The following is a 16705-nucleotide window of genomic DNA, read 5'->3' on the forward strand; positions in this document are numbered from 1 at the left end:
CAAGACTTTGGGTGAATTAAAAATTTTTTCTTTTTTTGTGTTTTTTTTCTTTTCTTACCTATTTTTTTACAGCAAATAAGCACTGCTTTTATAATAATTCTTAATTTTAATTAAATTTAAAAATTAAAATAAGTTATAATCTTTAATTATTAAAGATCAAATGAGCTTGTTCATGACTTATTCAGAAAGCGTTTGTTTCTTGAGCATCTATTATGTGACAAATAAAGCTCTGGGTTCTAGAGGGGGAACACCAAATGAAGCAGACAAGACCTTTTTCACAGGACATTTACATTCTGGGGGAAGAGAGAGACGAACAAAGTACCAAATCAACAGGAAAACAGTATTATAACGAATAGAAAATATAATTCTATTGTGGTGTGACTGAAAATCATCTCTGAAGAGGTGACAGAAAAGCTGAACCCAGAATGACCAGAGGAGCCGGCCCCACAAAGATCTGAGAAACGAGCAATTTGGCCAGAAAGAACAGCAAACTGGGTCCAAGCATGTTTTTGCTGCAGCTGCCATCATCATGTCTAGTAGTAACATTAACTACAGCAAAAAATAGCATATTTTACACATCTAGCATTCCTTCAAACTTCATCATATAAACTAGCTGTCATCCCATCAAGCTTTAATAAATCACCAGCCAGGGGACCCCTAGGTGGCTTTAGTCGGTTACATTTCCAATTCTTGATTTCGAAGCCTGCCTAAGATTCTCTCTCTCTCTTTCTCTCTGTCTCCCCCACCTCATTTCTCCCAAAAATTAAAAAAAAAGCACTTAAGAAAAATAATAACGAACTAAAATAAATCACTGGCCAGTCATGTGCCTACAACATGCTTTTTCTGGAGGCCTTCCAGCAGATTTTCATCCTTTCTCCTAGTTCCGCAGCTGTTTTCACCTAGATATTGTTTCCTTCTGCAGCTGTTAAAATTGTATTTCAGGTCACAGAGCTCAAGCGTTTGGCCACTGAGCCACACCTCCTGCTCCCGAATTGCTGATGGGCACTGACAGATGCAGGGAGAGCCTAAAACGTGGGGGCCATGGTCGGCAGCTTTCTGCCGCACGAGCCTAGACACCAAAGGTTATTTTTCTTCTTCTTGCTCTGAGGAGAGAAATACACATGCTCTGATGACTTCTAACAGTTGCTTTTTTTGTTTTAATTTTCACTTTGGAAGTGATACGAAGGAACCTGAGAAAAGGCGCAGCTTGATGAGGCTGGGGGTGTGCCTTAGAGCAAGAGGCAACGTCCTGAAGTCAGGTGTCAGGTGCATAATGTCAGAACAAGCCACGGGGTCGCCCGCCTGGCCTTCAATCTGGCTGGATGCCATCTGATTCCTGACCTTGTCTAAGATCCTGTCCTAAATGACAAGGATGAAGAGAATGGCCTCCCAAACCGGGCAGACCTAAACTGAAGAGTGACTCTGGTGGTGTGACCTAGGACGCATTGAGATCGCTGAGGAGGCTAACAGAGGACCTTCCTCATGTGGTTGGTGTGAGGATGAAATGAGATAAGGCAAGCAGACGCACCAGCCCCCCACCCCCCAACATCAGCAGTTATCAGAAAGGCGGGTGCTTTTCACTCTCCACAGTGCGGACAGGACTTGTGTTGATCTACTTGCGTTTGTCCTGAACCACCTCTGTGGCCACACAGGGGTAGATTATGGGTGGGATCGTGGCATGGGAGAGGGTGAGGCTTTCCAAAAAGCCCATGCTTCCGATACTACTCATTTATATCCATCTCGTGCTGGCACCTGTCAAGTCTACATGAGGTTAAACAAAATCCACTCTCCGAGATCCCCTGACGTGGCTCTGATGGTCCACAAGCTACCTCATCTTCTACTGAGCTGACGATGTCGAGGTTGCTTCATTAACTTCTATCTTTTCCACCTCAAAATATTTCTGTGGTCTTCTGTTTTTGTAGCTACTTTCTCTTTTCCTTCTGCCCAAGGCCAAGCATTCCTCTTCTTTCCCGAATCAAATCCCTGCTTTCGTTCTCTTAGTCGAACCCTGACCTGTCAAGAAGCTGTCCCATCAGTTCTCTTCTTATACGCCATGTCTCTGTCTTCAAGGTTCCTTGAAGGACTCTTTGGTTCTTATTTATCCTTTCCAAAATTTCTGCTTATCTAAAACTGAATTGATTTTCCACTTCAAATCTCCTTTTCCTGACTTCTGGTCTTCCTCTAGCTGTTAATGACAGCATCTGTTTCTCACCGAACCATGACCAACTTCAAAGTCACTTTTAAACCTTCTGCCTCAATAACCCCGCTCACTGTCCAGTCCCCAAGCCTCCATAATGTTTCTTATATCAGGTGCCTCATTCTTCTTCCCAAAAATATGAGCTTTGTGCAGACCCACTGAAGGGCTCCCAGTTGAAGGAGGCACATGAGAATGCCCTTGCGGCCCTCCTCTCCCATATCCTCACCACCCGAATATTACACTGTCTTGTTAATCATCATCTTACCCACTTATAACCCTCTTCCATATCATCAAAGGCACCTCATGCCTTATAAATAAAGTTCACATTCTCTTTCCTGGTTTTTAAGGTTCTCCATGGTCTGGAACCAGATACCTTTCTAGTTTTGTTGCTACTTATTTGTCTTCAGATAGTCTAACCTCACCCAGCCTTTCCCCAACGTCTTCATGTTTTCCTGCCTGTGTCTGCAGCCACCCTCCTCCCATACCCAGCTGTTCTATTGAGCCTTTAAATCTCAGTGAAATATCACATCCTCCATGAAACCCTCACCAAGAGAAATATGGACTTCATCTCTTTTTGGCGGATAAGAAATGTGGGTCCTTGAAACAGACCCAGGGATAGGAGGAAAGCTGATCTTTTAAAATATGTTACCTTTAAGTCATAAAATCCAGAATTCTTTTCTGGCTTTAACTCCTTATGCTTTTTTTTGAGGAGGGGGGTAAGATTATTCTATATGATGTAAATTCCAGTTGGGTTTTTTTCCTCTACTTTTTGGATAACTGGAAGCATCCATGATTACGAGCCAGATTTTACTACTCCCAGCATTTTGTCACCTTCCGTCCTTGCTTTGCTGCTTGGGACATTCCATTTTGGGTAAACTGTGATTTGCAACATCCTCAGGAAGAAGAGCTACTTGTCTCTAATCTGTCCTCAGAGCAGACTGTTGGAAATTTTTCTGGGGAAGATCAATATACATTAGGAACCTTAGCTAATAAAATGTAGTGGCCAACTGTAGGGAAAAAATACAAACGAAGAGAAAGAGGGTGAAGGCATGTGCTCTGGGATTCAGATTCAACTTGAAGAGTCTGGAGCAAAAAAGAAAGTTTTTTTTGCTTATGTACAGGCCTTGCTTTCCTTCTGTCTGTAACCTCAGGACAGCTCATCGACCATCTTCAAAGGAAGATCCCGTGGATAGTTCTGAGCCATGGGAGCCAATGTGCCCTACAAAACAGTGGGGAACCAGCCGTACATGAAGCCCCCTCTGCTTGTGGCTGTCACTGTCTATTTGTAGAACCTGGGACACTTTGCTGTCATTACACATTTGCTGAAGATGGGTATGATATTCTGAGTTTTGCCCTTTGGGACTATTCCCTCTTCACCCCACCCCCATGCCCACCAGACGCCTTGCACAAATACACACACACCTTTGCATGTGCACACATGTTCACTACCGTCTACCTAAAGTAGCTATCTGGGTATACGGTTGCCATTACCTTTCACTCCTTAGTTAATGCAATTCTTGAAAAAGCCTGACATTGTTCTTTGGCTGGTAAACTGGTTGTATTTCAGATCTGTCCTTCTAGGAAACCTGACTTCCTACTGTGTCCGTATGAATCAACCAATAATATAAGACCCCCAGCTAAGGGTCTCATACTGTATCAGGCCCTGTGCCTAGACGTCTTTTGATGTAATCTCTGCCCAAAGGGAGTTAAAGATATAGTTGAGTAAATAAGGTGAAACTGCCAAAAATCTTTGCTGGCAAAACCTAGGAATGACAAAAACACCAACTTGAGTTCTCCTAGAGAATTGGAGTAAATTATGAAAGCTGACTTTGCAACTTGAAATCAGGAAGTCAAAAACCTGTAATCTTCTCAAAAAGCAAGGCTGACTTTGGCAATCTAACAAAACTTTAAACGCTCACACCCTTTGACACAAAAATTCCATTTCTGGAATTTATCAAACAGGTATGTTTAGACTACTATATACAATTACATGTACAAGGAGGTTCTATCACTTTACTAAAAGAAAATAAAGGAAATAAGTATAATCCCATCAGTTGGGAACTAATTGAAATAAGTTATAGAGCCTTCACACAGTAGAATACTCTACAGCCATTATAAAGGATGAAGTACATTTTAGTAGTTAAATATGTCCTCATATAGATGTAAGCTCTTTCTGTATGTGACCTCATTGAAAGTTTGTGATAACTCAGTGAGACAGGTTCTGATATAATCTCTCTTACGAATGTAAAAACTAAGGCTCAGAGATGTTAAGTGATTTACCCAAGGTCACACAGCTAGTAAGTGGCGAAAGAGGATTCAACTGAGCTTGTCTGCCTTCAGAGGTGGTATCTCCCAACAGTGATTAACCTAAGAAGTTGAACTGGAGGGCCCAGAAGGAGTGGAGAGGTGGAAAAGGGGACTTTGGTTTTTGTACTGTTTGCAAGTTTCTACTAGGTACCAAAATAACTTGGTAATTAAAAAGTTAATTTTTAAAGGCATGCTGGCTGTCCTCATTTCATTTCTGTTTGCCAGTTATCACACAGGGAAAATGTGAGAACAGGATAAGAGAATTAACAGTTTTAGTTCCACGTAGGATTGTTTTTTCTTCTTGTTATTTGGAAGAGCTTAAAAAATACATTTGTGCATTGAATTCCCTACACAGGCGACATTGAATGCCTACCATTTGTACCGCACTGTTACACATACCCCTGTTTTCAAATATAGTATTTGTCTATAATACTATGTTAACCCTCAAAAGAGTCATAATATCAGAGATCTTCAGGCTCTTCCTATGTAAAATTATGTAACCCTAATTTGATTCATTTGGGGTCTAAAACCTAATTAACCTCTGGTAGTCGTTGGGTAAAACTAGGAAAGCTGGCAAATCCCAGCTTCCCTTGGCAAATCCAAAATGCTGAATTCTCCATGCCCCTCCCTCTATTAAATGACACTGCAATTCTAAAGACTTCGGCCAATACAACTTTTGGCATCTCATAATATTCAAATTTCTATTCAAATAGCCCTTCCAATGCATGATCATTACTTATGTTGTATCCACTCTGTTGCCTTGTGAGAGCCTGTCCAAGAACAGTAATAATAGTGCTTCTACTGATCTTTTGCTTCTGGAGCATCTAGCTCGGAATTCCAGAGTTATTTGCTCTAAAAGGAATCGAGCATATCATGTTAGTTTTGCACCTTTTTACAATCCTTTTTTTATGTATCGAAGACGAGCGCCTACCCATCAGATATTCTGCTCTAGTCACTCGGTAATAAACACCTATCAAGGAGAAAAAAGCAGTTTATTAATGTGTTTGGAGAATAGTGATTGGCATTGAGATTGCAAGAAAAGACCGGAAACCTGGTTGAGGCAAAATAATACTCAATCCTGGCTCAGACGTAGGTAGAGTTTTCAAACTTTTTTACTTTATCATTATTTATAAATTATTCCTCGCAAAGCTTCAGGGGAGGCCTTCCTATTGTCCTTCTCTTTCATTATTTAGGGATGAACAACTTTATCCTCAAAGACTTGCAGCCTTGCAATTGAATTTTTCTCGGTGTGAGAAAGAACAATCCTGCCACTGAACCCCTGCATTCCCAGTTTGTTTGAAAATAATAATTATTTTGTAATAATAGTCTTCTCTAAAAAATGTTTATTTTTGAGACAGAGAGAGAGAGAGAGAGAACAGGGGAGGAGCAGAGAGAGAGGGAGACACAGAATCAGAAGCAGGCTCCAGGCTCTGAGCTGTCAGCTCAGAGCCCAACGCGGGGCTCGAACTCATGAATTGTGAGATCGTGACCTAAGCTGAAACCAGGAATCGGACACTCAACCGACTGAGCCACTCAGGCGCCCTGAAAAATCATTATTTTTACTGCTACTAGAAGGCGAATACTTTTTGTAATCTCTGTTTTAGACAAATAGGTAGTACTTAATTTACAAATACCGCATTCTGCATCCAACGGCTTCTCTAGTGGAAGCCTCCTGTCTTCTTAGATTATTTTCTTTCTATAGCCACTCCGTCTGTTTCTGAAACATTGCCCTTCCTAATCCTTCAGGCCTGACCTGGCTCTACGTCTGTCCCTCAGGCTTTGAAGCACTAACACCGGTCACAGAAACACTCTCCACCCTGAGGGAAATGAATAGAGAAGAGAACTAGAATCGACAGATTCTAGAGCCTCATTGATAACACTGCCCTCCTTTCCTCCAAAGTAGCTAATGTATTAAGACCATCTACAAACAGAGTCAGTGAATTATGTTTTCTGACGCTGCCCCATCTATTAATTGATTTATCCAATTACAGTGTACTGACCGTCTGCTACACTATATAGTGTATACTGCAACACTATAAATACTGTAAATCCCTACAAGGTCTGGACCAAGACAGAGAATAAGCAAGAGTGCAGACCAAAACCCAGATAAGTAACCAACCTAACTAAAGAGAACACAGAAGACACTGGGGAAACAATCAAATAGCACATGGACCCTCCTTCAAGCAAATCACAGTTTATTTATTTATTTTTTAATGTTTTATTTATTTCTAGGAGAGAGAGAGAGAGAGAGACAGCGTGAGCAGGGGAGGGTCAGAGAGAGAGGGAGATACAGACTGTGAAACAGGTTCCAGGCTCTGAGCTGGCAGTCAGCACAGATCCCGACACCGGGGCTCGAACCTACGAACCGTGAGATCATGACCTAAGCGAAAGTCGGACGCTTAACCGACTAAGCCACCCAGGCGCCCCATAGCAAATCACAGTTTAGTAGAGAGGCCCACTGAGTAAATCGTCATATGACACTTGCTAATTGCTAGCACTGTGCACAGGTATTACTGGCATGCAGAGCTGGGAGGGTGACCAATGGAAGTTGTCCAAAGGAGATGACATTTTAGTTTTTGTTTCATTTTGAACAGTACTATGTTTTTATACCACGAGTACACATATAAGTGTCCTTAAACCATAGATTGTTCTACTTTGCATGTTTCAATGTTCTTTATAAATATAGTGAATAAATCCTACTGAAGTTTCCTTTTTTCCACTCGCCACTGTGTGTTGAGAGTTATCTGTGTTATGACATACGGCTTTAGTTCATTTATTTTAATGGCCACACAGTATTCTATCATATGTGTATCACATATTTACCCAACTTGACCGGTGACCATTGGATTTGTTTCTACCCTTTGTGGCTTTGGGATTGTTGCCTTCGTTGAACAGAGATTTTTTTTTTTTAATTTTTAAATGTTTATTTATTTATTTTTGAGAGAGACAGAAAAAGCAGGGTAAGTGCAGAGAGAGAGGGAGACAGAATCGCAAGCAGGCTCTGTACCATCAGCACAGAGCCCGATAAGGGGCTTAAACCCACAAACCACGAGATCATGACCTGAGCTGAAACCAAGAATCAGACGCTGAACCGACTGAGCCACCCAGGCACCCCTGAACAGAGATTTTTAATTCTAATTCAGTTAAATATATCAATCTTTTATGGCTCATGCTTTTTGTGCTTATTGAAGAAATCTTTTTCAACCCTTAAGTCCATAAGGCTATTCTCCTCTAAATTTTTTCTAAAAATTATAGTTCCTTTTACATATTTAAGGCTCTGCATATGTCTACACACACTTGCACGTGTCTGTATGCTCGCTCCTCTGTATCTCTGGCCTTCGACCACCTGGCCCCTTGGGCTCCAGTCTAGAAATAGGTCTGGTTCCTGAGCCAGAAGTAGTCTTGGTTTAGTTCCGGGTCAGAAGGCAGTGTCTCCCTCTCCCGGGTCCCCTAGTTTTCTAAGCAATATGCCTCCGGATGAGAGTACAGCACAGCCTGTTGCTTCTCAGTCTCACTGCCGTGTTCTGCCTGGGAGCACTGAGATGCTTCCGGTCCTGCCACTCTCTCGTTTGGATCCATAAAGATATGTCTCTTGCTTTGAAGCCTTGGTATTTCTTTTTCTTTCTCTCTCTCTTTTTTAATAATATTTTTCCTCCTATTTCTCTGTGTTTGTAGAATAAATTGCCCATCGGGGCATAAACTTACTGAACCGTGACTCCTTAATTCTCTGTATGACAGATTTGAGATAGGAGTAGCAATGAACTACACAGCAGAGGGTGTTGAAAAAAGGAAACTGTAGAGAAGAAGAAAAGTATGTGATGTGCAGAGACCAGAATGAGAAGGAGGGTTTTGGAAACTGGGAGCAGGCTGGTGTGAGGGTAACAGAGGCAACCTGAGGGAGAGGGCGGGAGAAAGCCCCGAGACAGGTGTGCCATGATCGGCCAGCCCAGCAGTCACCACTTCCCCGAAACCACACAAACCACCTAAAGAACAGAACACCGAAGAAGAAAGAAATATGAAGAAAGAAAACAGAATGAGTCTATAGAAAACATTACAGATTTCAACAATTCAGTGAGTGCAGTGTGCTAGACGTTATATGTCTGTCGTAGAATCAAGAAAACTGAGGCTCAAGGGATTTAAGTGATGGGCCAGAACTGAAATCCAAATCCTCTTCCGCCCTGTTCCCTTGTTCTTTTATAGCAACCACAATGAAGAGCAGAGCAGACACACATACGGTAAAAAGCCTGCCAACCAGGAATGCATCTCAACCAAAGCAATACAATCAGAAACAATTTGAATAGAGATCAATGTCTTTGACAATCCTTGGTTTCACTTTTATGTTTTTCTCCTACTTGTCTCTTATTCTGGGCTCTGAACCTAAATTCATAAATAGTTCATTATACTTGTTTACCTATGATACAAAAGACTGATAAGGTTCAATGTTCTAGCTACCCCCTAAATTTGTGTTTTTACTCTAACAAAGGAAATAACTTCTACCTATACAAGTTCTGCGTAACACTGGCCTACAGAGCATATGTATTAGAGGCAAAACTCCTTACCAGTGTTCCCTAAATCACATGACTTAGACAACTTTATGCTCCTACATATAAGAATCAAATTGCCTTTGGGGCGCCTAGGTAGCTCAGTCGGTTAAGCGGCCAACTTCAGCTCAGGTCATGATCTCATGGTCGGTGAGTTCGAGCCCCGTGTCGGGCTCTGTACTGACAGCTCAGAGCCTGGAGCCTGCTTCAGATTCTGTGTCTCCCTCTCTCTCTGCCCCTCCCCTGCTCAAGTTCTGTCTCTCTCGGTCTCAAAAGTAAATAAAGGTTAAAAAATTAAAAAAAGAGAGAATCAAATTGCCTTTGTAACAGTGAAGTTTTGAACTCCTTTAACTCAATTACAAGTGTCTCACATAAGAAGGCAGTATCTCCCTGTTAACAAAACTACTTAGAGTTTACATGTAGTTCTATAATGATTATTCATTTACTCAACAAATATTCCAAATGAATAGGTTAATACTAATTATTATAAAGTGAAAATATTATTTAAGGATGCATGCTAGAAAAATGTGACCTTGATCAAATCACACTTATTTCTGAAATTCAATCACGCTGTAACTTGCTTACAAAAACAGAATAATAAATAAGACAAAGACAGACCAGTTATCTCAAATGACAAAGGGTAAACTTGACCTTACTTTTGGTGAATTTATACATTTTTGTTCTTTCCATTCTCTTGTATCAATGTGAGCTCTATTTGAGTAATTATGTGATTCTCTTTCTTTTCTCAAAGGAGAGCTTGAATAACTGATTCCCCACACTCTTACTATATCTATACCATCCCTCAAAACTGCTTTCTATAATCCTTATGTCCCTGGGCAGGAGGAGGGGAAGTTCTTAGAAACCTCATTCAGTAAGATGGTCTATCTTCTTAAGTCATACAAGAGCAATGTAAAACCCTCCACCTAAAATATAAGTCTTCTATCTATTCGCCAATCCATAATGTAGAGAGAGAGGTGGCTTCATTTGAACTGTGAGTCATGATCAGTCTTCCAGATTCTTAAAGAAAAATAAATACTGTTTCTCTGTAATGATAGAGAAGTCTAGTTCCTTTAAGCAAACTTTTAATTGCTGCTGCTATTTTTCTTTGATATTAACAAACAATGATTGAACCAAGAACCAAATTGGAGTTTTGCAAATGTGCGCTCATCACATATATCATACTTGCTGCAAGATTTTAAGAGCATACTGCAGACTTTGAAAACGGTTCACCTAAATAGCTTTGAGTGGAGAATGTAGGGTGCAGACGTGGTAACCTATACTCTTTCTTTCCCCAGGTTTTCAGGGTGTGGGATATACAGACTCTTTCACTACTACAAGTCTTCCACGACAGCCAGGGAGGGCCAGGAGACATGCAGATTTATTCTATGGTATATGACTCCAATAATGGCATGCTTATTACAGGTAAGTGTACCCAGTGAATGGCAGCCAAAACTCTTGACTTTTAGCCTTTTTTTAACTAGCACTTGAAGAAAACTAGCTAGAAGAAAAGCAAAAGTAGAAGGGGAATGTGCAAACTGTGATTCATCACAGTAGGTTTCTTTTTTAGAAAGAGAGAGAGAGAACGTGAGTGGGGAGGAGGGGCAGAGGGAGGGAGAAAGAGAGAGTGAATTGTAATCAGGCTCCATTCTCAGTGCACAGCCCAACTCCTACAACTGCGAGATCATGACCTGAGCTGAAATCAAAAGTCGGACATCCAACCAACTCAGCCACCCAGGTGCCCCAATCACAGTAGATATTTAATTCAGTTCCACCCAGTCCTGTCTTTCGATGGCTGGGTAGATAAAACATATGACTGCACTTCCTCAAAAAGACCAGGTCAGTGCTCTAAGTTCTTGAGTCTAGGATGATGGCTTGGGTTAAGCAGGAAGTGAGATGTGATGTGTTGCTACATAGAGGGCAAGCCAGGTCTGTTTTGACTCTCGGGAGCTGGAATGTGATCCGTCTTGGAGCGGCTGCACCAGCATGCTGAACCAATGCTCCCTTTGGTCGGTGAAGCAATTTGGCCCCTATGCATTCTGGTGCTGAGACAGTTAGTTAGAAGGTGCCGACCCTCCCACCTGCCTTTGCTTCTAGACAATGAAGTGGAGAGAGAGGATACAGTACCAAATAACAGATACCCAGTGCTGACACCAACAGATTGGTTTGCTTTTCTTGTTGTCTCTTAAAACAAACAAACAAAAATGCTTCCTAAAGTCACGGAAGATTCTGCTAGGGTATTGAGGTTAAATGCTATTCACATGCATGCCTTCTGGCTTTGGAAGAAAAAATACACGATATTAACTGTACTTCTTCCTTCTGGAACACCAACTCTGAATGCATTTCCTAAGCATTTTCCCACTGACCACCTGTTCTGAGTTCCAGTGGGATTAATTAGAGCAGGGAAATTGTTGCTGCTATCTCTGTCGGTGGAGAATATAATTATTTTTTAACTCTGAGGTCTTTTTTCCAAACTGGCACTTCATACTTGATAGGCAATTTTCTACCTTGTAAAACAACTTAATTCTAGGTATAAGCACCCCTCCTCTATATTATCTCCTCTGAAAATAACATGCCAATAACTGTAAGCATATTCTCCTGGTATCCCAACTTGCATGTTTGATTAGTGGGCTCAGCATTTCCAAGCCATTTATCATCAGGGTAGCTAAGGACTCAAGCATCAAGACAAAAGAAGGAAGAGGAAGAGGAGGTAGAGAAAATCAAGATTGCGTCCCAGTTTTATGTAATCCTGACAATACTTGGCCTACAAAAATATAGAGTTCTGCGTATTGCTTACATGGACTGCAACCATCAACTTGACATCAGAATTACATGAAGCTTATCTCTCAGATTCTATTTTATGCTTTCATATGAAGCTGCCATAGTAACCTCCTAAACCCCAAGGACAGCAGCACCACATTCTGGAAATGTTTTGTAGAATATACTGTTGTTAACTGTCATGTTGTTGTTTTTATTATTCCTCTGTCAATACGACTACCTTTTGTAAAGTTCTTTTGCAAAGTGCTATCATGTGCTTTCTTCATTTGACCTGTACAACCACGTCCCTGAGGTAGGAATTATTACTTATCCTATTTTATAAATGACAAACCAAATATTCAACAGTTCAATTGGCTAGTTTTAAAACACAGGTTAAAAGGTAGAGCTGGGATTCAATCCCACAGTTTCTGGCTCCTGAAACTGCATTCTTTCTCTCTAACTGCATTGTTTGCATAGCCCAAACCACTGGTTCATTAGCATAAATAAAGTTAGTCACAATATAAAGTTAAACGATCGACCAAAAAGCTCTGAGTGTTGGTTATTTGGTTACCATATTCCTCTCACATGTCCACATTGGGATATTTGAACCGAGAAATATTACCAGAAAAGCCTTTTAAGTCCTTCTTTACACACGAACAGAATTTATCTTAAAATTTAAGCACCTTATGAAAGTGCTTAGTAACTCCTGCTGAACCTTTTCCTACACGTGCGATTGCAAAGTCATGAGAAACCCAATACAAAGGGTTGAACTTTGGTAATTTACTCTCCACATCGATAAAACAGAGAAGTTTCTTTTTGTTTGATCTTTGAAATGCTTTGAGATTCTTATTTCTATTTCTGGGCGTTACACTGAAACAGATTACATAGCTGATTTCGAGAGTTAGATCATATTTGCCATTTGCAGTCTTCCTGTAAAACCAAAACAGCCCCCTTAGGAAAATGCAAATACCTGCATTTTCAAGAAATACCTGCTCTCCATCTACTTCCCTGTGGTCATTTGGAAATTAATTGTATTGAATATTGATGTTGTAAGCACTGGCTGGCGACCGTTCTTTCATTACATTTAATAAGAATGTGTTTACAGAGTGCTTTATCATTTGTTGGTTGGAAAAGACTAACAATAAATTCCGATCACTAAATGGAAGTTTACCTTCAGCAGAAAGCTGACCATCACCGTGATTACTCTACACCAGATGGAGAGGCATGTGGTAGACTCTCTAAAAAAGGAAAATAGTAGACTATAAAAATAATAGAAAAATGGGGATCACTGACAATAGGGTATCAACGAATCCAAATCGCCCGCACTTGAAAATTAATGAAGCCTTCAATGAATGCTTTTCTCTTGCTGCATAACATTGGCTTTATTTGTCAAAAATGTTTTAGAGAAAAAGAATGTGTCTTCACCTCATTAAATATCCTAGGAACTGATATTACGAATCCCACTGATTGGTCCTTTCCAAACACGGCTGATTGGGTAAACTCCTTTGTGATTCAAAACTTCTAATATTGGGTATTTGTTAGATACTTATTTCTGTTCTAGGATCTAGTGTAATGGACATGTATCCTCTGACGAGGATGGTACAAGATACAAAACAGATTCCTCACACTCATGAACGAGAGATCAATGTCATGCTTTACAATGGATATTTTCACCAAGTCCTTACTATCTGTTCTGAATCCATAATCAAGGTGAGTACAAATTGGCTCTTCAGAGAGAAAAGTCAGAGCTAACAGAATTTTCTCTTTTTACAGGTAAGTCTTTGGGTAATTAAGAAAATGTAGTAGTGCATTTAATGAGACTCGATAGTAGAGCTATTTTTAAGCATTCACGCACACGTGAAAAACAAGTATTTTAAGCCAGCTCAGACAGCTTGCTATTTGCTTTCAAGAGAGAGTGTACATGAGCAGGGGAGGGGAAGAGGGAAGGAGAGGATCTTAAGCAGGCTCCGTGCTCCATGCAAAACCCCACTCGGGGCTCAATTCCACGACTGTGAGATCACAACCTGAGCTGAAATTAAGAGTCTGACACTCAACCAAATGAGCCACCCAAGCACATCTAGACTTTTTATTAAGCCATACACTGAATTAAATATATAAAGCTAGTTTTTACTATCAGAATAGAAATTTTAAAGGAAATATATCAAGGAAAGACAACCAGGATAGACAGATAGATAGATAGATAGATAGATAGATAGATAGATAAATAGATAGATAGACAGACAGATGATTGATAGATAGATAGACAGATGATTGATAGATAAGTAAATAGATGATAGATAATTTTTAAATCTGAGCTATGTGAAGAAGATATGTTAAGAAGGAAGGGAAAGAAATTTATAATGTTTACTGTGACTCCTATAGGTCCAGGATGTATACCAAGTACCTCAAACCTATGAGCTTATTTAATCTCCATGCTGGTTCTTGGTGGACATATAAAAGTTTCCATTTTAAATATGAGGAAACTGGGACTCATGGCAATCAAGCAACTTGCCCCAGATCGTATGACTAGTAAGCATCGTAGCTAGGATATGAACCCAGGTTTGCCTGATGTAGATACCTATGTGTGTTTCTCTGCATGCCTCTGCCCTGTCATTAAAGGGTTCCCCAGAGGCCAGGGTACGTAGCCATCCTGAGTGCACCTGTAACGACAACCACTGAAGCCATCCGGCGGTGATGGCTGGCAGTGGTCACTTCAGAGTGTTGTCCTTTCATTTCATGCACACCTTCCAAAAGGAGAGAGCTCGAGCAGTAGAGAGCATCCTCTGGGGACCCTTACAGTTCCTTCTCAATCATTGATCTTCTATGCTCTTCTGCTGGAGACTTTCTCGGGTCAAAATCTCCTGAGTTCACTTAATTACCACCTGTTTCTGATATTGCCTGCAGAATAAGTAGAGGAAAACTAAAACTAGGGGGGGAAAGTCTTCTCTGTAAGAGGAGAAGTGGGGGAAGGAATGCACCTAGGTGAGTTTTCATTATGATTGATTGGTTGAAGAGCAATCCTACTTCAGGCCAGGAAATGGGTGATGTCTGAAACGTGTTCATGCAGCATCTTTCATTTCTCCCTTGAGGACTCTCTCTAGACTTGGGACCACTCAGAGGCTGACACTGTGGGCTCTGGGGCCAGACTGTCCTCATTCAGATCAGTCGATGGCCCTTGGTTGGTTACCTGGCCTCCAGAAGATTCCACTGAGCTCCATTTGGTCCCTCTCCTTCTTCCAGCTGCAACACCTGTCTCTCAGCTGTTCTGGAGGGACAATGTACCTTCCCATCCCTGGCCCTTTGCTTATGCTGCCCTGTCCCCAAATACCTCGAGGGCCACCACTCTGTGGGGTCTGTTTTATTACTCACTGACAGACTAGTTTACACGTTAGCACGGCAGATCCATGAAGAAGGAGAGATTTAGACCAAAGGCTGGAGGTCTAGAGCCTCTCCTGTGTTTCCAAAGAGTGATACTGATGTGTCTTGACTTGTTTCTGGATTTTTCAATCACACCCAGCCTGATTACACAGACAGCTTTTTCTGAAGTCTTTCTCTGTCTCTAAGAGCCAGGCCCACGTCCCTAATCAGAACACTTCTCGGAAAGGTCAGTGAGCTTCTTCCACAGGGTTCTATTAGATTCCATGTGTTAACCACAGATTCTGGGTCCTGTGACCCCTGGCTATTTTGGATGAATGTCAACAGGGAATAAATCCAGTTTGACTGCTTTGTCTGTTATACTCATAATTGTTACATTTCTATCTTGCTGTGAATCTTGCTTCATGCTTACAGTCACAAAATTGACTACTTCCTCCACAGCCAGGGCTGCCTGGAATAGTTACTGCCTGTCTCAGCCACCTACGTGCACAGCAGACATGGTCCAGAGTAGCACAGTAACTACTAGACAGCAACGCATCTTTGAGAACTTTGTTTGATCCAACCAACATTCAGAGCGGAATGTTGGGAAAGTTTAGAAGTGCAGAGTACCAATTTTGAGGCTTTTCGAATGTTGTAAAAAATTTTAATAACTGAAGGGTATATGGATAATTTTATTTTGTTGTTGATGTTGTCATTGTTCTTTCCTACAGGTGTGGGAACTCGAGACTGGCCTCCAAATATACCAGATTTTAGACCCTCATGGCTTCAGTGTTGAACTGACTTCTGCAGCTATTGATGAAAGTGGATTTCTTTTTGCCACAGGAGCCCATAACGGTCAGACTCATATCCAGAATATTGCCTCCCTGGTTTAGTGCCCTGAGAATTTGTGCTAGGAGCTCATTTGTTGTGTGGGGTGGAGAGAGCACAAATCAGGCTGGAATGAGTCAGCATGCCAGACAGAGTGCTCACTGAGCAGCAGCAGACTCTTCTCTAATGAGCACCAAAATCCTTTGTCAATACCTGACATCACATTTATATTATTGCTTTAAGGTTTACAAAAGTCCTTCACACATAGCTCATTCTATCCCTCGTGGGACTTATTTGTGTTGCGTTGACTCCTTTTGCCCTTTTAGTTTGGGTATGGACATTAGAGAGATGGACATTAGATTTATGGCTGGCTGATAATATTTTTACTGACAGTAGACTTGAGGGTCAGACAAAATCCAGTCAACTTTTTTATAAAATACCCAGAATTCTCTATTGGATTTGATTATAAGTCTAAGCTCCTTAGGAACACACACCAGGTCACACTTGGCAGCAGATGTCAGTCTCTGGTGGTATTAGGTCACTTGCTGCTCCTCATGCTATCTATTGAGCACTGGATAGAACCTTCTGGAACTAAGCACTCCATTCACCTCACCTGTCGTGTCACCTTGGTCTGACTTCACACAACAGAACTACTTTATCTAGACCACATGGTCAACTTGTATGCGCTACTCATGGTTTATTGATTCTAGAGATATATGTACTA

The 16705-nt window shown here is 41.1% G+C and overlaps 1 protein-coding gene across 1 annotated transcript in view; it reads left to right on the forward strand.

The window, feature by feature from the left end:
• The window catches only part of WDR64 (WD repeat domain 64), a 127574-nt gene that overhangs the window by 66906 nt on the left and 43963 nt on the right, over positions 1-16705 (forward strand). Inside the window, exons 11-13 of the mRNA XM_077761755.1 lie at positions 10341-10467; positions 13361-13509; positions 15885-16008. Coding sequence (XP_077617881.1) covers positions 10341-10467; positions 13361-13509; positions 15885-16008 — 400 coding nt within the window. The remainder of the gene's footprint in view (positions 1-10340; positions 10468-13360; positions 13510-15884; positions 16009-16705) is intronic.

The sequence above is a fragment of the Crocuta crocuta genome, unplaced genomic scaffold (genome assembly GCF_008692635.1).
Source record: "Crocuta crocuta isolate KB4526 unplaced genomic scaffold, BGI_CrCroc_1.0 scaffold243, whole genome shotgun sequence".
NCBI lineage: Eukaryota > Metazoa > Chordata > Mammalia > Carnivora > Hyaenidae > Crocuta > Crocuta crocuta.